Raw genomic sequence first — 27,579 nt, forward strand, 5'->3', positions numbered from 1 at the left:
TACAAGAAGCATTATATTTTCTGTTAGAAAAATATGTACGAGAAGATGCTGCTGCCTCAGGACATCTCATGATACTAATCTAAAAAATAGCGTTCAGAATGAAGTACTGCTTTCTTTTCGGCCATCAATACTCCATTACAGCAAATGCAATATTCAAAACCCTCAATATTCCCATTAGTTCATATCACTAAATAGCGTTCATGCTATTTCTCCTGCGAGTCACACGGCTCTTATTTATGAATTAGCCGAATGTCTACTGACAAATGCATTAGCAAGTTTCTTCACACAGCATTTCATTATTTTGCAAGCAATTATTTTCAAATTTTACCATCTGACAGAGTTTTGAGAGACAGCTCCGTTCCGAGCACAGCACTTCATCTGGTATAATATATGCTTTTCAAAAGGCTCTTTTCGTACTTTAATCATTGCCAAGCTACATCCACAAACTTTAAAAATGCCATTAGTTGTTGTGTGCAAGCCTCAGTAAAATCAATGGACATTGTGTAGTCAGACCGTAGTGAATTGCACTCTTGCTGAACCATAATGCTTTATTCGGTTACTATATTTTTCAAAGAGTGCGGCGTGATCTCCTATTATTTGAAAAGACTTTTTTCTTAAAGCTCCCAATGGAAGAATACAGACTTTTGGAAAATGGGAGAAAGCTGACAGATCTTTAAATGGTGCCAAAAGAGTGATATTTTCCATTTGCTGGCCAATCCTAAAGTGTTTCTTTGGAAATTTGTCCAATTGATTCAGCTGCAATGTGGGCTTGAAGTATATTTTGGTCACATCTCTGTGAAATGAATCAAAATGTCATTTCTGCACATCTGCCCAAGTCTACAATATATTTTTTTGTCTTCTCCTTTTTTTCAAATGTCCAAAAGTTAGAATTCGGACAAATCGAAACACAAAAGGATTAGGTATAACTGTGCCTTAACTTTCCCATGTACTACAGTTTCATTTGACATTTTAGCAAAAAGCAAAATAACAAGCCATGGTCTAGAAAAATGTCCTGTGAATTAAGTTCGATATAGTTTTCCTAACCCTCCAAAGTTAGTTTTACAGTATAATTCAATACCGTAATAGAAAGTGATTAGGAAAAATGCTGAGTAGGTAGGAGAGAAATGAGAGTAAAGTATTTTGCATGTTTACCATTAGAACACGCCTGTAACTGAAATTTATTTATTTACTATATTTATATACCATCCCTCTCAGCCCGCAGGCGACTTGGGGGGCAGTTCACAGTCGGTACCAAGACGATAAAATACAATTTAAAACATTAAAATAATATAAAACCATAACAAAGCCAATAACAAGCATATATCATTTCTATTTTTTCACTCATCTCATTGTAAATTTTCCTTTATCCTTTGTTGAAATTTACATAGATTTAATCTATATAAATAAAAATGTAATATTAGTTTGTGGGATTAACAGAATTCAAAAACCATTGCACGAATTGACACCAAATTTGGATACAATACATCTATCAGGCCAACGAGTGACCATCACTCATAAAAACATTGAAAAACACAGCAGAAGAGACTAAGCTAAAAAAATTAAAAAATATATTACAACGCATGCACAAAACCACACACACATATATATGAAAACACACATATATACACAAATATATACACACACACAAAACATATATACACAATGAGTGACCATCACTCATCAAAACACTGAAAAACACAGCAGAAGGAACTTTAAAAGCAAAAAAATAAAAAATACACGGACACATGTGCAAAACCACACACATATATATGCAAACACACTTATATACACAAATATACATACCCACATATACACACAAAAAGACACATATACACAGACTGAGCCACAGCAACATGTGGCAGGGGACGCTAGTATATTATAAAATGAATTGAATACATCAATTCAATATATCTGATAATCTAAGAGGAGACATATCCTGTATTATTATTAAAAAATAATACAGCGAGCTCATTTCTTTTATCAAAATTAGGTATATACCACAATTTAGGTGTCTTATGAAAGATGTAATCAGTATTGTGGAAAGAGAAAACGTTTATATGCACATGGAGTACGGTCAAATTTGCAGAGAATTGTACTGGCTCTAAATACGATGCTTTGAAAAGAAAATTATGCATAATGTTCAAATTTGACATTTTAAGATCTGAAATAAACAAATATGTCAATACAAAAGGCTACAACTATTTGTGACCTAGTGAAAGTTTTTTAAAAATTCATTGAAAAGGAAATGTCTATAAAAGTCTTTAAAAAAATGGAAAATAGTAAAATAGAGAAAAAAAGAAAGTACCCAGGGAATTAACTATCTAAGAAAATCAGATTTTAAGAAAAGAGACAAGATCGGAAGGTCGTGATCATCTCTCACTCTCAAAATTAGGAGTTTTACCTTGGGACAGTAGATCTATTCTTCTGACTAACCTATTAAATGTTACAGACACCGATGGTGCAATTATGATAACATTGTCCGTGCTTCATCAATGTGCAGAGGGCAGTTTGGAAATAGCGGCACAGTTAGCCTATATCCCCAGGAGGTCTGCATTTCTCTTTCTTGAATGGCAGCCCTTGACCTGAGATGCCGGTCTCATTTTTGCTGCCACATCAGCTGTTTGCATAGAAGTGTAATATTTGCATAAAGCACTTCTGGTTCAAAAAGAGGAGTGCTTGTTCTGTTGGGTTAGCCACAGAAAGAGAATATACCTACTATACAGTAAACCAGGCCTTTCAAATGATTGGCTTACAATGGTTCTCAACCTGTGGGTCCCCAGGTGTTTTGACTTACAACTCCCAGAAATCCCAGCCAGTTTACCAGCTGTTAGGATTTCTGGGAGTTGAAGGCCAAAACATCTGGGGATCCACAGGTAGAGGATCACTGGCTTAAGCTAATGTTGGTGAAAGAATAATTCCCTAAAGCCTGGTCTATAGAATGCATTGAATATATGGAAAGCATATTAAAATAAATAAATAAATAAATAAGCAATTTACAATGAAAATAAACAGAGCAGTTCCAGTTATAGGATTCCTTTGAATCTACTAAGGAGAAACAAGTCAGTCATTCGGACAAAGGACAAGCTGAAATTCTTAGGCATACGTGAAATAAATCTCTGGGTTCTTGGATATAGCTTGGTGGAACATTTTAAATCAACCTAGACAAAACATTATCCAGGAACCAAATAGGCCTTCATCCAGGATCCAAATAGACATTTATCACAGGAGAATCTGCGTTTTAAAAGCACGGATCTTCCTGGGAGCCAGTTCCGTGAGAGCATCTGGACACCCACTCCAGAAAGCTCGCACTTTCTGGGGTGGGTGTCCAGATGCTCTCGCAGAACTGGCCCATGAGAACATCTGGAGGCCCTCTACCTCCCCCAATTTTCCTTCCCCCCCCCCCTCTTCTGGGAAATCATTTCTACACACCGGTAGAGCTGTTCCAAGAGTGTACTGGAGGCCAGGTAAATTTTCTTTACTTTTCAAAGACGTTTGGGGCTTTGGAGGAGGAGGGGCTGGGTATTCCCACAGTTTTCGGGACTAATTTAGTCTGGAAAACTATGGGAATGGTTTCTGGAATGCAGTCCAGGCACTGGAAATAGTGGGCTTATCCCACGCTTTCCCCTACTTTTTTTGTATCATGTCAGAAGCAAATTGGTGTGAGAGAACTGGCGGTCTGCAAGGACGTTGCCCAGGGGATGCCTGGATGTGTTACCATTCTCTCAGGGGCTTCTTTCATGCCCCTTCATGGGAAGCTGGAGCTGACAGACTGCTGACCAACAGGTCAGCACTTCAAATCTGGAGAGAGCAGGTTGAGCTCCCTGTGTCAGGTCCAGCTCGCCATGCGGGGACATGAGAGAAGCCTCCCACAAGGATGGTGAAATATAACATCTTTCTGTGTCTCTTTGTGTTTTGGTTTCCTTTTAAGGTTGTTTTCTTCTTTATTAATTTCTTCCATAATTTTTTCCATTTCCATTGTATTGTTGAAGGCTTTTATGGCCGGAATCACTGGGTTGTTGTAAGGTTTTCGGGCTATGTGGACATGTTCTAGAGGCATTCTCTCATGACGTTTCGCCTGCATCTATGGCAAGCATCCTCAGAGGTAGTGAGGTCAGTTGGAACTAGGAAAATGGGTTTATATGTCTGTGTAATGACCACGGTGGGACAAAGAACTCTTTTCTGTTGGAGCTTGATTAGTATTTGATGGCCTGGCAGTTGTTTGGTGTGGCATGTTGGTGCCTGGGGCAATCTTTTGATGAGAGGTGATTAGATGTCCCTGATGGTTTCCTCTCTGTCATTTTGCTGTTATAATTTTGGAGGTTTTTTAATACTGGTAGTCAGATTTTGTTCATTTTCATGGTTTCCTCCTTTCTGTTGAAATTGTCCAGATGCTTGTGGATTTCAATGGCTTCTCTGTGTAGTTTGACATGGTGGTTGTTAGAGTGGTCCAGCATTTCTGTGTTCTCAAATAATATGCTTATTCTTTATCACTTTTTGTTGTATGACGTTCCCCCTCATCACCACCTTGCTTACCTCCCAAATCCCTGGGCAATGTTCTTGCAGACAGCCAATTCTCTCACACCAGAAGCGACTTGCTGTTTCTCAAGTCACTCCTGACATGAAAGAAAGAAAAAACATATTGTGGATTCGAACCACTGACCTTCAGGCAAGCACTTCAGCCGGCACAAGGGTTTAACCCATTGTCCCACTGGAGAACTGTCTCTCTTTCCATATTGTAACTTGTTTGTAACTGGGGACTGCCTGTATTTCTAATTGCGTTTTCAAAAATAGCTTACTGTGGAACTGGGTTCCTTTCCCATATTTTCAGTCTTAGCCCTTTAGCTAACATAATTTCCAGAACATTTGCAGTTTATATATTTTCTTTGAATTATTTAAGGAAAGAATGAAAAATAGGAGGCACATATTGAGCCCAATCACCCGAGATTGACAAGAGAAACATTAAGAAGCCATAACTTTGCGTAAAAATAATACCTTAGCTCCACCTCCTGGTGACATTGTGCAGTTTTACCCAGTGAAAACAGTGGGAGAAGGACAGGGAGAGACAGAGACAAAAGTCTTTAGTCTTTAAAAGAAATAAAAAGCTCCCTGGGAGCTAATCGAGTATTTGAATTCTCCCGGCACTAAATTCAATTATGTCAGTCTTCTTAAATCATTTTATGATATTTAGCAAAAACCCTCCAACTGCCATGGTTAATATGCTCACAAAGTCCAAAGAGTTCCATTCATTTCTGGGAACACGCTGATATTTTCTGAGACCTATTAATAACTCTCATAGGATTTATGTACAAGATAAATTAAATTCAATTTCCTTTTTCAATTAATGACCAATTATTTGAGCCAGGCTTGACTGAGCAAATTGCTCAAATATCATTAATCTCACAAAAATTAACTTTACCGGTTTTGTAATAATGAGAACATAATTTTAAGGTAAAATAACGCTCTTTATTTAATAATGTTATTCTATATTATAGCATAGTTACTATTCCCTTGTTAAAAGGTCACATTAAGCCAAAGTACTCCAATTTATTATTGTGGGAGCTTTTATATTTAAACTTTTAAAATATTCATAACTGTCTGCAGTCGTACTCATACTGATTAAATGGTTCTTTCTTTCTTTCCTTTATCTAATAATTAGACCTAATAATTACTTATAGCATCATTACCATCTTCATCAACTACTGGTTGCAGTGTCTTGTGCAGTTCTGTCACTAAAATTGTATCCAATATGGGAATGTTATTGATGCTTGCAAACAAAATGTGTTGCCGCAACCAATCAATTGAAGTAGCAGAAACACAATAAACACATAAATGACGCTGGAAATGGTGTTGGGGAATGGTAATGAGAAAGCGGCAAAAGCATTGTAAGAATGTGCTAAAAACATACTATTTAGACTATAATAGGGTCCACGGTGGTGCAGCAGGTTAAACCGCTGAGTTGCTAAACTTGCTGACCGGGAGGTCAGTGATTCGAATCCATGGGATGGGGTGATATCCCATTGAAAGCCCCAGCTTCTGCCAACCTAGCAGTTTGAAAACATGCAAATGTGAGTAGATCAATAGGTACCACTTCGGTGGGAAGGTAATGGCAAGCCAAAGATGTGTAGTAGGGATCCTGCTTCTTTAATTATTTTAGGCATGACTATTGGAAGAAGCTAGAATCCTTGTCCTCCTTGAACCCTAATCAGAAGCTGGACTTTTTGCCTAGTTTAGTTGCTAGCTTTTAGGATATTCTGGGGTGGCATTTATATCAGTTTCTAGTAAGATTGCACAGTTGTCCTGAAAACAGACCAGTGACAGCTTGTCATGATGCCAGGGCTTTGCCGGTATTTAGGCAGAGGTGAATCAAACGATCACCCAGTTTGTATCAAACAGTTTAATTAAAACAGCACTTACTTTCTGGCTATTTTAATAGTCCAAAACATAAAACATAAAGATAGCACTCAGCCACAGAATAAACAAAAACTGATAGCAAAGGCTACATCGTAGTCAAAGGGTCCAGTCCAGTGGTCAAAATGCTGAGAGTTCAATGAGCAAAGTCCAGGGATCAAGAGTCTATAGCGTAGTCCAAAGCCAGTCCAGAGATTCAAAGTTCTAAGAGTTCAGGAGTCAGGTCAGGATACCAAAAATCCAGAGACCTGGGGAAAAACCAGCAGCACCTACCACCAAAATAAGACAAATACTTTTCTCCCAAAGATCAGTCCCAAGGCTAACTCATTATATCCAGAAACACCCATCTGCAACCTATCTCTTGCATACCTCCACCCTTAATTGCTTTCACCCATGAATTCTTACTCAACCCTTCAGAACTGAGACTTACATTAACCCTTCCATCTTCAACTGCTGGTGACCACCAACCACCATCAACTGCAGAACATGATACATGACACAGATCCATACTTATAAATTATGAATTTGTAATTTGTAACTAAGTACCAGCTTGTATTATTTATTTAGGTATATCAAACATAATATTAATGAAGCAAATACCAACATTGTAGAATACTCAGTAAGTTCTCTGAATTGTATTCTGTGACAAACAAGAGGTGGTCTCCCCTCACCCGGTCTATTTGTATCTTATCTCACTTGTACATCAAATTTTCTTCAAAACTGGGACTCAAGGAGGTTTACAAAAGAATAAAAACCACATAAGAGAAAAAGCACACACGTGGTATGATCTCCAGAGTGTTGTCAAGGGGAGCTCCAGAAGTAATAAATTACAATTGTCTAACCGGGATATGGATCACAGTGTCCAGGATCAAGAACCTCTAGTGAACCAGACACAGCTGGAAGATGACACTCTCTACCACAGACCTGTACAACCTGCGGCTCTCCAGATGTTTGATCCTTCAAATCCCAGAAGCCCTTGCCAGCTTGTCCAGTGCCCAGGAATTTTGGAAGCCGAAGTCCAGAACACTTGGGTGGGAGGAGCACAGGATGTGCTGGCCTGCTCTACCACATAAGCATCCAGAAACAAGGCAGAATAAAGTGTACTGTCCCAGGTTATTCACCTTCAGAGATAATGGAGGCAGCAGCTAATTCACAGATCCACACCCAAGAATGACCAACTCATAGCATCTTCATCTTGTCAACTTTCAAATTCCATTTTACAGACCCTCATGCAATATATAAATTCTTCCAGTTGGATTCAAGAGTATACAGGTAGTCCCCAAGATACAAAATAAGTTTTGTAGCTTTGTTCCTGAGGTGAATTTGTATGTTAAGTCAGAACAGGTACATTTTAAAAGTGTATCTCCAGCCAAATATATATATTACATAGCTCTGGATAGCATTGGGAAGGGTAAGCACCCTTGTAGTATTTGTTTTGCTGTCTGTACCCCTGTTCAGAAGATTTCACCTCACTTTCTGTCCCTGTGAAAATTGGATTTTGAAAGCTTTGGTAGAGATACATTTTCCCCATGATAACTCTTCCAGGAGTGAATTTCCCTTCCGAGTGGTAGATTTCTCTCACTTCCTGTTGTCTCATCCCCATTTGTAACTAAGAATCATTTGTAAGTTGGATGCTTGCAATTCAGGGACTGCCTCTGCTCCATTCTGTATCAAGAGGTTCCTTACAAAGCCATTAACAGACTTATCCTCTAGGAATGTGACAAATACAAAAATCAAAAACTGCAGTAGAGTCTGCGCAAAAGGAGGACTATGTCTTGAAAATGTTCTTATCCTACTAATTTAATAATAACTAGCCGTCCCCTGCCACGTCTTGCTGTGGCCGAGTCTGTGTATATGTGTTTTGTGTGTATGTGTGTGTGTGTGTGTGTGGTTTTGTGCATGTGTTGTAATGCATTTTTTAGGCTTTTAAAGTCTTTTCTGTTGTGTTTTTCAGTGTTTTTATGAGTGATGGTCACTCGTTGGCCTGAAAGGTGTGTTGTGTCCATATTTGGTGTCAATTCATCCAGTGGTTTTTGAGTTATGTTAATCCCACAAACAAACATTACATTTTTATTTATATAGATCCAGTGGTGTGGTGTGGTGTTCACCACTGGAGATATTACACTGTTTAGCCGGTATTGCACCACCTGACATCCGCCGGGAAGTAGCAGCCAATAGTGAAAGGACCAAGGCAGAGACATCTCCAGCTCATCCCTTGTTTGGGTATCAGCCAGCATGTCAATGACTTAAATCAATAAATAGTTTTCTAAGATCTACAGAGACACTCGCTAGAACACCTCAGCAAGCGAGAGTCCAAAAGTGGCAGGCTCAAACCCAGAGCCTCAATCAATGGCTGATACTAAATGAGAGACTCCCCCCTGGGCACACAGAAAACTGGGCGACTTGGAAGGCGCTGAACAGACTGCGCTCTAGCACCATGAGATGCAGAGCCAATCTTAAGAAATGGGGCTACAAAGTGGAATCCACAACATGCGAGTGTGGAGAAGAGCAAACCACAGACCACCTGCTGCAATGCAACCTGAGCCCCGTCACATGCACAATGGAGGACCTTCTTGCAGCAACACCAGAGGCACTCCAAGTGACCAGATACTGGGCAAAGGACATTTAATCAACTACCAAGCTTGCAAACTCTGTTTTGTCTGTTTGTTAAAAAATTGTTTAAAATGTAATACAATTGTCTGGTTGCCACTGACACGATAAATAAATTTATATAGATAACAACAACAACAACAACAACAATTGGAAAAGCTGACACGATACAAGGATTTAAAGACCAAACTGAAAAGACTCTGAAACAAGCAAGTAAAGGTGGTCCCAGTGGTGATCGGCACACTGGATACAGTGCCTAAAGACCTTGGTCTGCACTTAAAAACAATCGGCGCTGACAAAATTACGATCTGCCAGCTGCAGAAGGCCATCCTACTGGGATCTGCATGCATTATTCGCTGATACATCACACAGTCCTAGACACTTGGGAAGTGTCCGATGTGTGATCCAATACAACAGCCAGCAGAGTGATCTTGTTTGGTGTGTACTAATCTTGTTATGTATAATAATAAATCTTTATTTATATCCTGCTTTCCAAAGCGGCTCGCTGACAACATTTTAAAACAATACAAATCAATCATACATATAAAAATAAACAATAAAATCAACTTTACAATAAAACATAAATCAACATTTATCTGTCTCTCCAATTTATTTGTTCTTCCTTCCCACATATCGTATACAACACCCAGATCCCTTTCTCCTATTTGACAACAGCAATGTTTTCCCAGGATAGAAAAAGTATCATGAAGTAATTTCACCTGCTTCTCCTAGTCTTTTACTCACAGACAAGGAATACAGCATATCACAACACTCTTTCTAACCGAATAAAAGTGCACCACACTTCTTTCTGAATTGATAGCAGGATGATAATAGTAGAGAAAGAAAAAAAGTTTTGTTACATCTCTCTGAACTGGAGAATGATCACAGTGACAGCCAAAATTGAACCAATTATGTATCTGTTAAAGAAAGGAAATTTCAGTGGGGTAGAACAAAAGAAGAAATAATCCAAGGGAATTAAAAGAAGGGGGAATCAAGAGTGCCAAATCAAAATGTTGAAGTAATATGTATTAGGAGAGAAATTAGGATTTTGATGGAAAAGAACTGTATCTCTCCATGTCTTATGATATTAAGACAAAATACTTTTATTCTTTTTTTGTAAGGTTAAGGTTTCTAGCCTAGAAAATGGCTTTAAAATAAGTAAATGAATAAATACGTAGTTTTGTAACTACGATTTGTGCCTCTTTCAAAGGTATGCTGCTTGCCAGTTTAAAACAGAAACATGTTATTACAGCATCACGACAAAAACTCTTTGCACACGGTGTTGCTGAACTGCAAATGTTGCAAGCATGTTGAAACATGAACTTTCTTGATTCTGCAAACTGCCTTTGGCTTTGCAAAACTGTTGATGAAACTAACATGTCACTGATGAGTTTTCTGGATTTTAAAAACGAAATTGCCAGATAAAATATCCTTATGCTTTTTAAGGCAGATGATCCACTCCGAGCAATCGGTTCTAAGGCCACCAGAAGAAATAACCAGGAAAACACCATCAGCACCGCCATTGGGTTACTGTAAGTTTTCCGGGCTGTATGGTTATGTTCCAGAAGCATTCTCTCCTGACGTTTCGCCCACGTCTATGGCAGGCATCCTCAGAGGTTGTGAGGTCTGTTGGAAACTAGGAAAGTGTGGTTTATATATCTGTGGAATGTCCAGGGTAAGAGAAAGAACTCTTGTCTGTTGGAGGCAAGTGTGAATGCTGCAAGTAGCCACCTTGATTAGCACTGAATGGCCTTGCAGCTTCAACGACTGGTTGCTTCCTGCCTGGGAGAATTCTTTGTTAGGAGGTGTTAGCTGGCCTTGATTGTTTCATGTCTGGAAATTCCCTGGGGTTTTTTTTAGTGTTGCTTTTTATTTACTGTGCTGATTTTAGAGTTTTTTAAATCCTGGGAGCCAGATTTTGTTCATTTTCATAGTTTCTTCCTAACAAAGAATTATCCATGAAGGGAACAGCCAGTCTTTGAAACTGCAAGGCCATTCAGTGCTAATCAAGGTAGCCAATTGCAACATTCACACTTGCCTCAAGCAGACAAGAGTTCTTTCTCCTACCCTGGACATTCCACAGATATATAAATCTTACTTGCAAGATGGATGGATGGCATCCTTGAAGTGACTGGACTGACCTTGAAGGAGCTGGGGGTGGTGACGGCCGACAGGGAGCTCTGGCGTGGGCTGGTCCATGAGGTCACGAAGAGTCGGAGACGACTGAACGAATGAACAACAACAACTTGCCTAGTTTCCAATAGACCTCTCAACTTTTGGGGATGCCTTCCATAGAGGTGGGCAAAACATCAGGAGAAAATGCTTCTGAAACATGGCCATACTGCCCGAAAAACTCACAGCAACCCAGATATTATGGCCACGAAAGCCTTCAACAACAGCACCACCATTGTTACAAAAGTATTAGAATTGTCTGTCACCAAAATAGGACTTCATGGAAACCAATTTAAAGCACACACATTTTATCCCAAGTGACAACTGGGGCTTTAAGTGAATGCATCTATTAGTGCCTATGGGGCAGTGATGAATGGCATAGTTTCCATGCTCATTTGGAACATAATCCCAATTTTATTGAAAAGGGTTTAGCCATTAGCAAGTGCAGCTGAATCTGCAGTCTAAATAGAAAATATTCCCCATGTGATGAAGAAGTAATGTTATGCCAACATGAACTAAAGAACAAACTACGCATGAAAACTCACCGTAAAGTGTTCCTGTGACTTGAAATTCTCATCCAGGTAAACCCGGGCTCTGTTGTAGTCTTTCATTGCATCACTTGATAACAATTCTCTGAAAATTCAGAACAGAAGAAAAAAGAATAAACATTCCTATAAATATTAAGAACCTATTTTTTTTTAAAAAAAAATCAAAAACATACTAAAGTCCCATCAAGTTCCCAAAAGATAAAAACAACAACAAATACCAATTATCTTGGGGGAACATATTGAAACATATCATGAATTACTACTGTAGTAATCCTACCATGTTCCACTTTGGTTCTGCACTCCTTCAGTCAGCTGCCCAACAAAAATCACTCATAACACTATGTAACAAAATGGGAAAACTTTTCTGTTCTTGGTTTGAAAGCATTATTTTGGCTTAATTGTGCAGTATTTTCTGTGAAAGTAGTTATTACACTCCAGAAACTTTATTTTTGTGGCTACCACAAACTATGGTGAATTCATTTAGACTCTATGAGATATTCATTGAAAAACTATAGCAAAATGTGCTGTAGGATATCTTGCAAAAACAAAGTTTTTGAAGTTTAAAGCCAACTCTCTATGCCATTTATTTCCTTCAGATACTGACATAACTTGTATAGTAGTGGTCCACATTTGCAGGTTTGACTTTTAAAGATTTGATTACACTATGTAAAAAAATTGAAACAAAATCTGTTCCTGGTTTGAAAGTATTTCCTGTTTAATTGTGTGGTACTTTCTTTGAAAGTAGTTGTTATACTTCAGAAACTTTCGTTTTTTTGGCTGCCACAAATTATGAATTCGTTTAGACTCTACGAGGTATTCATTGAAAAACTATAGCAAAATGTGCTGCAAGAAGTTTAGCAAAAACAAAGTTTTTGAAGTTTAATATACTTTTCCCATGTTTTTATGATAGACCCAATTAGGAAATGATATTTATAACCCAGGAACAAAAATAGTTTTACATCGTGTTGTCAGAATCTATAAACACATTTAGCTTATGGGATTTGAAGACTGAGAAGACATAATTATAATAGGTGTGCAATTTAGCCATTTCGGGATCCATTTTCAGCTAACTCCTGATTCTGTTTACCAGGAAGTTACTAGAATCAGGAGGGTGTTGGGTTTTCGTTAAGCAAAGAGTCGGTCCATTGGCTACAATGGGAAACTTTAAAGGCTGAATCCTCAGTCATTTTAAGGCCTATCTGCATGGAACCTACACCAGTTTTAGACCCCATTTACAACTGCAGGCCTGCCAAGTTTCAAAACAATTTAGCAGTCTACTTATTTTTTAGAATGATTTTAACTTTTAACCATAACATTTTTTCAAAAAAAAAAAAAAGACAAACTGCAAGATTTTCTGGGAATTGTAGTCACCGGTTGTGTCCATTCTCAGCCAATAAGAGCATGGACACAACCAGGCTTTTTACTGGCTGATAATACGCTTTGGGTCCAACCTATCTTTGAGACCACATCTCTTTCTATGAACCAGTGTGGGCTCTGAGATTGACAGGGGAGGCCCTTCTCGCGGTCCCACTAGCATCACAAGCACAGTTGGTGGAGACGAGAGAGATAGTCTTCTTTGTGGTGGCTCTGGAATACCCCCCCCCCCAAAAAGAGATTAGGTTAGCCCCCACCCTTCAATCTTTCCATTTCAACCTGAAAACATGAATGTTCAGACAGGCCTTTGACCTTGAATAGGTTGAATGGGCCATGTGAAGCTGACACTTCGCACCTTATGAATTGACGGCAGTTCGTTTTATGTACTGTTGTTTTAAAATTGTATTATTTTAATTTAATGCTACATGAGTTAACCGGGGTTGTTGTCATAATTTTATGTGATTTGTTTTATACTTTTGTACCGTTTTTACCTGTTGTATGTTATATGTGCACCCTGGAGCACCTTGTAAGCCACCCCAAGTCCCTTTGGGGAGATTGTGGTGGGATATAAATAAAGTTTATTATTATTGTATTATAAACACAGAGAAAAACCTCAACTACCACCATGCTCCAAGAGGTTCTCAGAGGCTTTTCAATGTCCACCCCATGCAAGAGCTGCTGGGAAAGCGAGTTCCCAGCAGGGCCCTCTCTGGAGAGGGAGCCTAGAAAGCTTTCCAAAAAGAAATGGACTGATGCTGATGCTATCGGGGAGGGAGAAAAACATGCTGCAATAATCCCATCTTCACCAGGAGCCCCACGGCAGACCCCTGCCTCAGGTATATTGCAGACTTAACTCTATCCTCTCCAGTAGCCAATAAAGTCTGGCTCTCTTAATCTGTTTTGCCGAGCTTTCGGTTCCCTCTTGCCTGTTTTGTTTTCAGAGATTTTATGAAACGGACACTGGATATTACAAATAATTTTCGTTCTAATTGATTCAGGCCCAAGCCTAATAAGTATGTATTATAGGGTGCAAGTTAAGATGCGTAGTTATACTTAATAGTGAGAAATTGACTGCATATTCTCATAGAAAGGTTTTGGGGCTGGTAGATAGGTTAGCATGTTTATTTGTTCTTTTTAAACTTTATGTAGAGGAGGTAGGGAGATATAGATTTTTAATTTTTTAAAATAATGCTAATTAAATTTTGAACATAGATAAAAATGGAAATTATACATACATAAAAAACTCTAACATACAAACAACAACCCACCTACAGTTGTTAATACGTATCTTAAACTCAAACCATATCCTATGGATACAGGGAGTGGGAAAGATTGTATAGGTAGGGTATACAGTGGGATAACATATGGGAGGTATGGGTCAGGGTTGCTATACTAAAAAAATAAATTTGGAACTTCCGATCTTCTTTATCATGAGTCAATATCTATTTTCAACTTCATCATTATTTCTGCTTTTGTCTTCTCTCTTTCTTTCTTCTCCCATTCCCGACGGTGGAGCCTTCTGGTTGGTTAGTTTAGATTTTTAATTTTTTTCGAATCAGTGGGGAAACTTAGGAACAAAGAGTGTTTACAGAATATTATTGATATTTTGAAATATTGATGCGATCCTATACCTGTATGACTTTTTAATGAAATATTAATTAAACAAATCTAAAAATAAAATGTATACACAACATACAGAAGACACGTTGCTGTATAATATATGTGTGTATTTGCCTTCACATTCCCTGCTGATTTTTGGCAACCGCATGAATTGTCTAGGGCTTTCTCAGACAAGTTATATTCAGGGATTGTTTTGACAGGTTCTTCCTCTGAAATATATTTGGTAGTCTCCCATTCATGTATTAACCAGAGCTGAACCAGCTTAGCTTGTTCCAAGGCCAACTGGATCTGGTGCCTTTGGGGCATTTATATTGTATGGAATACTACAGTAAACAATTAAAAAGCCACCAAACAAATATCTGATGATTCGTGTCAGCAGAGGGCACTGTTTCACTATTTTACGCAAAAAAACACCAGCCAGAAATGCTTTCCTATTCGTTTATATGGAGAAAGTAATGACTGAAAAGGATTCACCAGCAAAAAAACAAGCAGGGCACAAGACCTCACAACCTTTGAGGATGCCTGCCATAAATGTGGGTGAAAGGTCAGGAGAAAATGCTTCTGGAACATGGCCATACAGCCTGGAAAACTCACAGCAACCCAGGGATCCCGGCCATGAAAGCCTTCGACAGGACAGAAAAGTCCGACACTTTGGGATGTTATTAATAAAATGAAGATTAGAGAAAAGAGGCATAGCAGTCATTGCTGCTGACTTGCAAAGAATTCCTGAACCAAAAATCATTGGGTTCCATATGAAATTGAAATGGTGAATAAGGTATTCTGTTAAAAGCTCAGAAGCCACAAAATTTGAACGGAGATGTATGAGGCCAAGGATAACATGTTTTCCACACTTTCAAGAAAGACAATATTAAATAATTGTATTTTATTATTTGTATTATTATTATTTCAGATATTGGTACCCCGCCCTTCTCAAACCCTCCCCCCCCGGGGGGGGGGGGGGGGGACTCAGGGCGCCTTCCAGCCGGCAACAATATGATGCCTCCAATGTACACATAATAAAATACATAATAAAATCCAATAATTACATACATTTAAAGCATTAAATCACAATAGAAATATTGACAAGCTGGAGTGTGTCCAGAGGGTGACTACAATGATCAAGGGTTTGGAGAACAAGCCCTATGAGGGGTGGCTTAAAGAGCTGGGCATGTTTAGCCTGAAGAAGGGAAGGCTGAGAGGAGACATGATTGCCATGTATGAATATGTAAAGGGAAGTCATAGGGAGGAGGGAGCAAGCTTGTTTTCTGCTGCCCTGGAGACTAGGACACAGAACAATGGCTTCAAACTACAAGAAAGGAGATTCCATCTGAACATTAGGAAGAACTTCCTGACTGTGAGAGCCGTTCAGCAGTGGAACTCTCTGCCCCGGAGTGTGGTGGAGGCTCCTTCTTTGGAAGCTTTTAAACAGAGGCTGGATGGCCATCTGCCGGGGGTGCTTTGAATGCAATTTCCCTGCTTCTTGGCAGGGGGTTGGACTAGACGGCCCATGAGGTCTCTTCCAACTCTATGATTCTATGAAAATCTGTTTCCGTTTCAATAACAGCCTGGTGGATTCCATTTTTTCTTGTCAAACATGAAATACAACATTATTTCTTTACCTTCTCACTATTTCTCATATTGCTCATACATGTAAATATGCATGTTTGTGTGTAATTATGTATGTATGTGTATGTATGTATGTATGTGTGTGTGTATATATATATATACACACAGACACACACACACAAACATTTGTACAATTTATACAGCAATTTTCAAAGTCAGGTACATCACCAAACTAACATATTCTATAATCTACGCCTAATATACACTGCCCTTGTTAAAAGGGGTATTGCTACAATTAGTCCCCCATTATCCACAAAATTCATTGATTCAACTTGAAAATGTTTTTTAAATGAATAAAGGAATATTAATTTCGCAACTTTTAAGGAGGAATTCCATTTTACTACACCATTGTCTATAATGGAACTTAAGCATTGATTAATTTTGTCATCCATGGTAGGTCCTGGAGCCAAACACCAGCAGATTGCAAGAATCATTTGTATTTCTCTCCATAAAGATACCATAGTTCAGCAGTAAATTGTAATCTCCATATACAGAAAATTGCAGTCCAAGCTCTAGCATTTTCCCGTTAAAATAACCAGCTTGCAAGTGATGGGAAAAGCTTCTGCGTCAAATTATGAAGGGCTATTTCTAGACACAGGTCAGATTGACCGATCATAAAGCCAACTCTCTATGCCACTTATTTCCTTCAGATTCTGAAATAACTTGTACAGTAGCAGTCCACATTTGCAGGTGTGACTTTTGTAGATTTGACTGCACTATGTAAATTGAAACAAATTCTGCTCCTGGTTTGAAAGTATTTTCTGTTTCATTGTGTGGTACTTACTTTGAAAGTAGTTGTTATACTCCAGAATTAATTTGTTTTCAAATTAGGTTGAATTGGTTGAGACTCAATGAGATATTCATTGAAAAACTAGAGCAAAATGTGATGCAGGATATCCCATATAAACAAAGTTTTTGCAGTTTAATAAACCTTTTCCATGCTTTGTGATAGAACCAATTAGGAAATGATGTTTGTATCTCAGGGACAAAAATTGTGTTGCATTTGTTATTCACATATTTTATTAAAATGTACACTCTTTAGGAATCTGTGGGTTCCCCACTGCAATTCTATAGTATGCTTCCAGCAGAAGTTGACCTTGTAGTCATTGGAGACATCTGAGAAATTATTTGTTATTTCAAACTAAAACAAACAAATAAACCAAAAAAAAACAATATTTCTACTTGTTGTTTTTCACTTTTCCAGGAGTCCTGTGCTTCTAAACCACTGGGAATGTGGAGGGCCCCTATTAAAACAGCTCCACTGGCTGCCTATAAGTTTCTGGACTCAATTCAAAGTGCAAGTTATCACCTATAAAGCCCTGTACACTTCAGGTCCAGCCTATCTTCAAGACCACATCTCTTTCTATGAACCAGTGTGGGCTTTGAGGTCTGCCAGGGAGGCCCTTCTCTAGGTCCCACCTCTGTCCCAAGCACAGTTACTGGGGACAAGAGAGGGGGCCTTCTTGGTAGTGGCCCCCCAGCTTTGGAATACCCTCCCCAGGGAGATTAGATTAGCCCCCACTCTCCAAGAGTTTTGAACCAATTTGAAGACTTGGCTCTTTAAACAGGTCTTTGACTTTTGTTTAGGAATCCTTACTGATTATATTTGAGGATTAGTGTTTATCTCACCTCACCCTTTATAGACTGATTGATACTGATTGTAATTTGTTTATATCTGCAGCTACTGATACATTTTTTTGATTTTTAACTACTGTGAATTTATGATTTTATGTTTGTTATTGTTATTATTATTGTGATATTGGTCATGCACTTACTGTAGTTTATTTGTTTGCACCTTGAGTGCTTTTGTGAGTGGCCCGAGTCCCCCTGGGGAGATGGTGGTGGGGTAGAAATAAAGTTTATTATCGTCATCATCATCATCATCATCATCAATCAACTCACATGCCATCATTCTAAAAAGTAAAACTAAACCAAAACACCAGAGCTTCGTAGACCATAATGCTTAAAGTATTGAACAAATTAAGCCATTTAAATGGTAGCAAGAATGCTGCATGGTAAAGAAAGCAAATGTTTGAGAGCCTTTTCAAATTATCACTTCAAAGGCTGTCTCAATTTTCTTCCTTTATCATCCTCATCTCCCCTCTCCCCAAATTCAGTAATCTAAGCAAAGGGAGCACACAATCTAGACTTGAATTGTATATGTCATGTTACTTACTTAACAAATTTGTCCACGTGAGACATGGACGCTTCATAGTTTTTCCCACCAAACTCTTGACAGTGTAATGCCATGAAATGTGGCTTGTGCGCATGAACAACCTGCAAAACAAAACAAAACAAAGCAAGGCATGAGCACAGTGACCACATTACAAATCTTACAAATACAATCGACAGCTGTAAACACCAATTTTCTATTAAAATAATATTATTTCAGCAAGTTTTTTGAAAATCTTGAAAAAGCAAGATTACCATTTTATAAATATAATGTGCTTTTCTCAAGATTACACTAGAAATTACACTAGAGATTACACTAGATTTTGAGATTGGGCTGCTTCATTGATTTTTTTCGTACTCAAATCTAATCTTTCTATAGTAAAGAAAGAGGCAGACAAGTAAAGATCTGTGGGTAAACATGGCATGCCCATTACACATTTGGATATTTTTGTTACTAATCAGGCAAAAGATTGATACCACAACAAGAAATACATGGGATGAGCAGACATAACGGCGACTTGACTATAATGTTTATACTCCTGAATGCGCCGAAAACTCATCTTAAAGTTTTCTGCACATTCAAGAAAACTTTAGTACGAGTTTATTTCTCACACCTAAAATACTATTTAATCAAAAAATGAAGAATTTTAGAAGATGGGTTGCTGTTCTTTCTCTCACCCTGGACATTCCACATCTTTTGACCTCCAAAGATGCTGAAAGATGGGGGAAAGCCTATATAATACATTTATTTTGTCATTGTATAATTGGCATTGAATGTTTGCCATATATGTGTTCTATGATCCGCCCAGAGTTCCTTTTAGGGTGAGAAGAGTAGAATATAAATACTGTAAAATAAAATAAATAATCTCTCTCTCTCTCTCTCTCTCTCTCTCTCTCTCTCTCTATATATATATATATATATATAAAACCCACTTGCCTAGTTTCCAACAGACTTCACAACCTCTAAGGATGCCTGTCATAGATGTGGTCATGAGAGAATGTTTCTGAAACATGGCCTTACAGCCTGGAAAACTCACAGCAACCAGCAAAATTCTGGTTATGACCTTTAAAGTCACTGATGGCTTAGGTGCAGGCTATTTGGCTGACCGCATCTCCTTCAATAAACCTGCCCAGGCCCTGAGTTCTTCAGGAAAGGCCCTTCTCTGTCCCACCTCCATCTCAAGCTCGGTTGGTGGGAACGAGAGATAGGGCCTTCTCAGTGGCTACCCTTCGATTCTGGAAGTCCCTGCCCAGGGAAGCCAGAACTGCCCCTCCCTGCTGTCCTTCCGGCTGAAGGTTGAAACCTTTTTATTCAGGCAGGCTTTTAAAGAAGAAGAGTTTAAATATCAAGTCAGGGGGTGCTGTGATTTTTAACTTTGAACATGTTTTACATTTACATTTAATTCTGTTTTAATGTTTGTATATTTTTAGATTTTGAATTGCATTGAAATGCTTTTAATGTGGGGATAAAGACTCTGCAAAGACTCTGGCACAAACCACTAAAGGTGGTCCCAGTGGTGATCGGCACACTGGGTGCTGTGCCTAAAGACCTTGGCCTGCACTTAAAAACAATCGGCGCTGACAAAATTACCTTCTGCCAGCTGCAAAAGGCCACTTTACTGGGATCCACACACATTATTCACTGATACATCACACTGTCCTAGACACTTGGGAAGTGTCCGACGTGTGATCCAATACAACAGCCAGCAGAGTGTCTGCTGTGGACTCATCTTGTTGTGCTAATAATAATAATAATAATAATAATAATAATAAAACTGACAATATGATGGTACAGAGAATTTGGCAATTGCTATACATGACAAACAAAAGCAAATGAAAATAAAACCTCCTAAGGGACGAGTTAAAAGAATGTTGTTATTGTCACTATACAATAGAACACTGTCATGAAAAGATACAATACAGATAGCCAGCTAGAGGCAGAAACATTTTGTGGGCTACATAAGAAAGCACCTATGGACTCAAGCAGGAATATTCATTGTTCTGGAAGAAGCACAGATTCAAGCCTGAATTCTTGCCTTCTCTCCGGGTCAATGGGACAATAGAAATCATCACACCAAGTCTACCTGGGTCTGAATACATACAGTTGCATTCACAAACTGGTTCTATCACATATTTTAGACTTCATATGGCATAACTGCCCAAAATGTTGTCCATTACTGAAAACTTCTGTCTGTTTGTTCTATCTCATTTCTAGGAACAATCACACTTCAGAAAACCAACTAGGTTGTGTCACCACAAGCACTGCTTCATGAGATTTATTCATTTATTTGTTAAAACGGCAATTCAGGATAAGACAGATTGAGAGAAGGGTAGAATGATGAGTAGATTCACTTGAGATCAAGGGAGATGGACAGAGAATATTCAAGGCAAAATGGGTACTGATACAGACGAGATTCCCCCAGCTCCTCTATTACAATAGAAAGGTACAAAAGAAGATAACTGGTAACTTCTGCATGAAGTTACATGCTGAAATGAACCAACAGTCCTCCCACTGCAGGAACATTATGACAATCTTCCCTATATGACAATATCCCAAAACTCCCATTTAAAATGTTTGTGCATTTTAAATCTTTTGTCATCTGATGGCCACCACACAAATTTTATAGAATTTTCTTAAGCCCCTTCTTTGTTGTTGCTTATTTGTTTAGTTACTTTCGACTCTTTGTGATCTCCTGGACCAGCCCATACCAGAGCTCCCTGTCAGCCGTCACCACCCCCAGCTCCTTCACAGTCAAGCCAGTCACTTCAAAGATACCATCCATCCATCTGCCCTTGGTTGGCCCCGATTCCTTTTTCCTTCCATTTTCCCCAGCATCATTGTCTTCTCCAAGCTTTCCTGTCTTCTCATGTTGTGGCCAAAGTACTTCATCTTTGCCTCTACTATCCTTCCCTCCAATGAGCAGTCGGACTTTATTTCCTGGACTGGTTGGATCTTCTCACGTTCCATCTACACTGCCATATAAAATCCACATCATCTGCTTTGAACTGGATTATATGGCAGTGTTCACTCATATAATCCAGTTCTAAGCAGATAATCTGGAATTATATGGCAGTGTGGAAGGGAAATTGGAAAAGCAATACATAGAGGTGATGTTTGCCAGGCATTTCCTCTGAAATATAGCCCACAGTACTTGATATTCCTTGGCAGTCTCCTATCCAAGTGTTAACCAGGTTGTTCCTGCCTAGTTTCCAAAATCAGAGGTAACCTGGTGTCATTATGCTGTTATGTTTTTTAAAACACCTTTCATACAAAAATAACAGACAAGCTTAAAAATTACTCTCCTTTTTTGTGTTTAGTTCCTTCCTTCTTGTTTAAAGCCTTCAGCTTCATTTGAAAGCTATCTTCAACATAAAGCAGCAGAAATTTATCTTGCTTATTCTCTCTCTCACACACACACACAAAACACACGATACAATGTGTTATTAAAATCATACACATGTATACAATGTGTTATTAAAATCAGGATATATGTGCTCTGAACAAACTCTATGAAACAACTTAAAGGCACACAAAAACAACAAAAATGTGTGTTTGGAAAACACACAAATATCTTGGAGGATCTTTATGAAATCCTTAAAGACCCTCCAATGTATCCATTAAAGTACACATGAGCTTTTGCAGATATAAAACCATGTACTTTTACAGGAACTGAAATTTCAAATGATCATATCCAACTTGTGAAAAGGTCAGCATATCACGCCTGATCGAAAGAATGCTTGTCAATCAAGGGTTAATGATACTAGGTGTACAGTCAAGTGATATTCTAAAAGGATGCTTTGGGTTAGAATGTTGCATTTCAGACTTGGAAGAACAGCTACAAGGCCAAATGTCCTTTTGTTCTATGATTGCAACCTTAGCTCTGGAAAAGAGCTGTTTGTTCCCTTTTTTGGTGAGATATCTTCGCTGACTCTGTTTAAGCTCTATTTTGACCTTTACAATTCCAGTTACAGTCCACCATGATACAATTCATTAGGAATGGCTACTGTGCCCAAATTAGCCACACTAAAAAAGAACAAAGGCTTTGCAGAGCTTTGTGTAAAGCCTTTGTTACATGTCCTAAGTTTTAAATAAGACCTACTACTGTATATACCAACATATAAATTGACCTCATGCATAAGTCAAGGGCAGGTTTTGGGACGAAAATTATGGATTTTGACATGACCATAAATAAATCAAGGATCATTACATGGAGAGGGGAAAGTACCAGTGCCGTCCCATGGGTCTGGCTGCTCCTGACCACAACCATTGACATTTCCCCATGTAGACTTTCAAAAAAGTCAGAAACAGTGCCACAGCAGAGAGAGAGAAAAGCAAGTTGGTGTTTCTTTTAGGTCTCCCGGAAAAGACTGGCCGGCAGCAGAAGGAGGCAGCTTTCTGCTTCACTATGAGGAGTGGGGATTCGGGTGCCCCATGCCTCGCATCACCTATAGATTGAGCAACACAGAAAGCTTCCCGTGTCATCTGCATCCACAGAGCTGGCACAACCTTGTTTGATGGGAGCTGGTTGGTTCCGTGAGTGACGAGGGCTAGATTGTCATTTGCTGCTGAATCTATCCCCATATTTATTTATTTATTGATGGAATTTATACCCCGTCTCTTCTCTATCCCGAAAGGGGGACTCAGGACAGCTCACATAGGCAGCAATTCGATGAACAATTAATATAATAACCATTAAACATAATCATCAAACCATTAAAATACATAAAATACATAAGCCATTAATTAAACAATATAAAACCTTAATTACCAATAAAACCGTATCCTCATGTAAATCGTCTTTCCAGTCCATTTCAACCGAAATGCAGCTTTATGTCTGCTGACTGAAGGCCTGCTCCCACAACCACAATTTGACTTTCTTCCTGAAAGCCAGGAGGGATGGGGTCGATCGTATCTCATTTGGAAGCACGTTCCACAGGCAGGGACCACTGACAAGAAGGCCCTGTCCCTTGTCCCCACCAGCCGCCTTTGCGATGTTGGTGGAAGCGAGAGCAGAGCCTCCTCGGATGATCTTAGGTTATGAGGTGGGACGTAGAGGCAGATGCTTTGTAGGTCAAAACCAGCACTTTAAATTGAGCTCGGAAGTGGACAGGCAGCTAGTGGAGCTGACACAACAGGGGGGTGGTATGCTCCCTGTATGTAGCTCCTGTTAGTAACCTGGCTGCCACCCGTTGGTCTAACTGCAGTTTCTGAACCGTCTTCAAAGGCAGCTCCACATAGAGTGCATTGCAGTAATCTATACGGGATGTGACCAGAGCGTGGACGACTGTAGCCAGATCAGACTTCCCAAAGTACGGGATATGATGAGGTCATAAGCTTGTGCCACTCTACTCAGAGAAGGCACAGTATTCATACTGTACCAACCTATGGATAAGTTGATCGAGATTTTGGGAGTTGATTTTTTGACTTAAATTTCTAGACTCATACATGAGTATATAAGGTTTAAAAGAAAGACTCCAAGCTCTCTTGCACATGAGTCACTCTACTTCACATTAGTGTACATCCCAGTTTATCAAAACCAGCTTTATTTCCTGGCCCATCTCTGATTCTTGCCTGTAGGATAAGCTTTTTAAAGCCGTGTTAGGAATCATTTCCTCATATTTAACCGCTGCATGGAAATCACAACTTGGAAGGGATGCCAACAGTTATCTTGTCACAATGATGCCTCCTGTTTGGAGCACAAAGTGATATATTTTGCTTCTCATACACATGCCTAGATATGCATATGGATATGAAGGCACCATACACACAAAGTGCAAAGCCTGCTATTTTATGCACTATTCCTTCTGAGTATAAAACGATTTACAATAATTATTAATATTTGGGGCCTATATTGGGGGCATCTAGCATGGTGTGGTGTTTTCAGCATTAGACTTAGGGCCCTCCAACACAGCCATTTAACCCAGAATATCAAGGCAGGAAATCCCACAACTGGGTTATCTCAGTCCACATTGCCATATATTCCAGTTCAAAGCAGATATTGTGGGATTTCCTGTCTTGATATTCTGGGTTATAACAACAACCACAACCACAACCACAACGCTTTATTTATATTCCGTTCTTCTCACCTCAAAAGGGACTCAGGGTGGATCACAGCACACATACATGGCAAACATTAAATGCTGCTTTGTATAGACCAGGCATGGGGAACCTTCGGCCCTCCAGGTGTGGTGGACTTCAACTCCCACAATTCCTTGAGGCCAAGGTAAGCCTTTGGGGCGAATGCCGAGCCTCAAGGAATTGTGGGAGTTGAAGTCCACCACACCTGGAGGGCCGAAGGTTCCTGACCCCTGGTATAGACAATACACAGACAGACAAAAAAGAAAGGAGGAGTTGTCAACGCAGTGTCCAAGTGTTTTGGGTGCCAATGAAGGTGGTCCAGCCGCGGGGTTGCTGTTGCTTCATTCTTTATGACGAAGAACCATCAGGACTTCCTCCTTGCTTTTGATCGCCCAGCATTTTCTGATAGTCTTTCTTTATGGCATTGTAAAACACTTCCCCTGCTTGTTTTAGCAGTACCTAATTTCTCTAATTACAGCTAAAGCTGTTTTCGAACTACTTAGGTAAACAGTGACAGTCGACCGCTCATGCCAACCCGGGGCTTCAAACTTGAAACCTTTTGGTTGACAGATCTTATAGTTGCTGGTGATTTATCAACTGTGCTACACCTCTAAGGGGGGTATGGAAGGCCCCTTAGACTCTGGAAACCAGATTTGAATTCATGTTCAATCATGGAAACCCTCTGGGTGATCTTGGCCAAGTCGTATTCTCTGAGCCTCAGAAGAAGGTCCTATGAACATATCTTGCCAAGATCATCCCAAGGTCGGACCATGATTTGCTTGTAACCAGAAGACCAACCAGAAGAGAAGAGACTACTGCCTGCACAGTGAATGCAACAAAAATTCAGAAAGACAAGAATCTTTCACAGTTGATAAAATTAGGTGCAGCCTCACTCAAACAATGAGCAAGGAAATCCTATCCATATAGGAAACTTAGTCTGAAGGGCAGGGCTATTCTTTTCAACCTTCTATGATCCTGGTCCATATGGAATCCATACCTGATATCCAGCCATGTAAGGAGTAATCTCTGATTGGAATAGGCATAAGGTTCAAATCTGGACTGAGACTACACCAAGAGACAATGAGTTAAGGATCCATTAACTAGAGGTCTAATCTGGCCAGGTTATTTCAAAAAATCAGAGCCAAATGAGAACACAAGTGCCATCCAGTCCAACCTTATTCCGACATGCAGGAATACAATATCAAAGCGACCAGACAGATGGTCACACAGCCTCTGCTTAAAAACCTCCAATGAAGGACACGAAAAAATGGGCATTCATCCTCGAAACCAGAATAACATTTCTGCAGTAGCTTGGCCTCTACACAAGCATACTATTTTTTATTTTATTCTGCTCTCTGCCCAGAAGGAAATGGCACACCCACATTGGATTTCAATATATGGTTATTAAACAAGCCAAAGGTGTATTTTAGAAATAAAATGACAGACTACATTGTGACCAAGGAAACCTAAGTTCGGAGCTCATATGCCCAATGGCTACATAGCAATTAAGTGGGATGTTCCCTACATGATTTTTCCTGGCAAATCTTGCTTTAAAGAAACTATAATCAAGGTCACATTTTGCAGAAAGCTAATTTTAACGGTGATCTTAAGGAGTGGTTGTTCAAATATACAAAGTTCCTTCAACTCTCTTGCATTTTCCATCATCCTGAAAACATACATTGGTTCTCAGCTGCAAGAATAGAGAGGGATCTCAATGTAAATATGTAACCCCTGGGAGACATAGATTCAATAACAAGAATCTATGGACCAGGTTGTGGCACAGCTGGTTGGGAGTCAGCTGCATTAAAATCACTATGGACGGAAAGGTCATGAGTTTGAAGCCAGCCTGGATCGGAGTAAGCTCCTGACCATTTGTCTAGCTTGCTGTTGACCTTTGCAGATCAAAAGACAGTTGCATCTGTCAAGTAGGAAATTTAGGTACCACTTATGTGAGGAGGCTAATTTACGATACCATAAAACTCTCCAGCAGCCTGCGTGCAAAAGAATGAGGAAGTACTCCATCGGTGTCACAAATGGATGGTGAAGCAACAGCTCCCCCGGTGGCCAGAATTAAAAAACCATACCCTCATGAAGCTGAAAACTTAAATAGCCTCTGTGTTTCTGTCTATATATGTTGTGCGCCTATGACATTGAATGCTTGCGATGTATATGTGCATTGTGATCCGCCCTGAGTCCACTGCGGGGTGAGAAATATAAATACTGTGAATAAATAAATAAATAAATATAAATTTATTTATATTTATAAATACTGTGAATAAATAAATAAATAATATGTTTCTATGGTACTGTTGAAATCTATTCATATGCCCTTCATATGAATAGATTTCTGTTGAAATCTATTCATATGAAGGGCAATCCAAAATAAATTCAGCAACCTAATATGTTGAATCTAGTGTTGGCTCTCGCTCCGAAATAAACTCATTGAAGCAAAACACCTGTCAGAACCTAATGAGTTAATTAAAAGGGAAAGATTTTAAAATCAGCACCCCTATGTAGGCATCCCATTAATGAAGTATTTGAGTCTAACCCGAAGCCGCAGGTCAATATTTAATTACTATTTACCTGTGCATTGAGGGCTGGCAACACATTGAAAAAAACAATGGATCTCAATCAGTGGTAACTGTGGGGCACAATTAAGTCCAAGACAAACATAGAAATATAAAGAATGTTTTCCTGTTTGTTGCAGTCAAATCAGCACCTTTTGGCTGAGCGGCTTTATATTTAAGTTAAAAGGGAATGAAAAGAGGCAAACAAGGCAGCTAACTATTCAGTAAAAACAACATAGCAATGATTTATTACTTCTCCATCTCTCTCTCTCTCTCTCACACACACACACACACACAGAGAGAGAGAGAGAGAGAGAGAGAGAGAGAAGAAACAGTTACTAAAGTGGAATTTGGCATTAAAAAGTGCTAGTGGGAAGGAACGATATAAGTTCAAGGAAAAAAA

The 27,579-nt window shown here is 39.1% G+C and overlaps 1 protein-coding gene across 3 annotated transcripts in view; it reads right to left on the reverse strand.

Annotated features, from left to right (window-relative positions):
- The window catches only part of INPP5A (inositol polyphosphate-5-phosphatase A), a 343,269-nt gene that overhangs the window by 202,428 nt on the left and 113,262 nt on the right, over positions 1-27,579 (reverse strand). For all 3 annotated transcript variants that reach the window (XM_067465755.1, XM_067465756.1, XM_067465757.1), the window contains exons 3-4: positions 18,535-18,635; positions 11,736-11,823 (exon numbers count right to left, since the gene is read on the reverse strand). In XM_067465755.1, the coding sequence (XP_067321856.1) occupies positions 11,736-11,823; positions 18,535-18,635 (189 nt within the window). The remainder of the gene's footprint in view (positions 1-11,735; positions 11,824-18,534; positions 18,636-27,579) is intronic.

This window comes from Anolis sagrei, chromosome 3 (genome assembly GCF_037176765.1).
Source record: "Anolis sagrei isolate rAnoSag1 chromosome 3, rAnoSag1.mat, whole genome shotgun sequence".
Lineage (NCBI taxonomy): Eukaryota > Metazoa > Chordata > Lepidosauria > Squamata > Dactyloidae > Anolis > Anolis sagrei.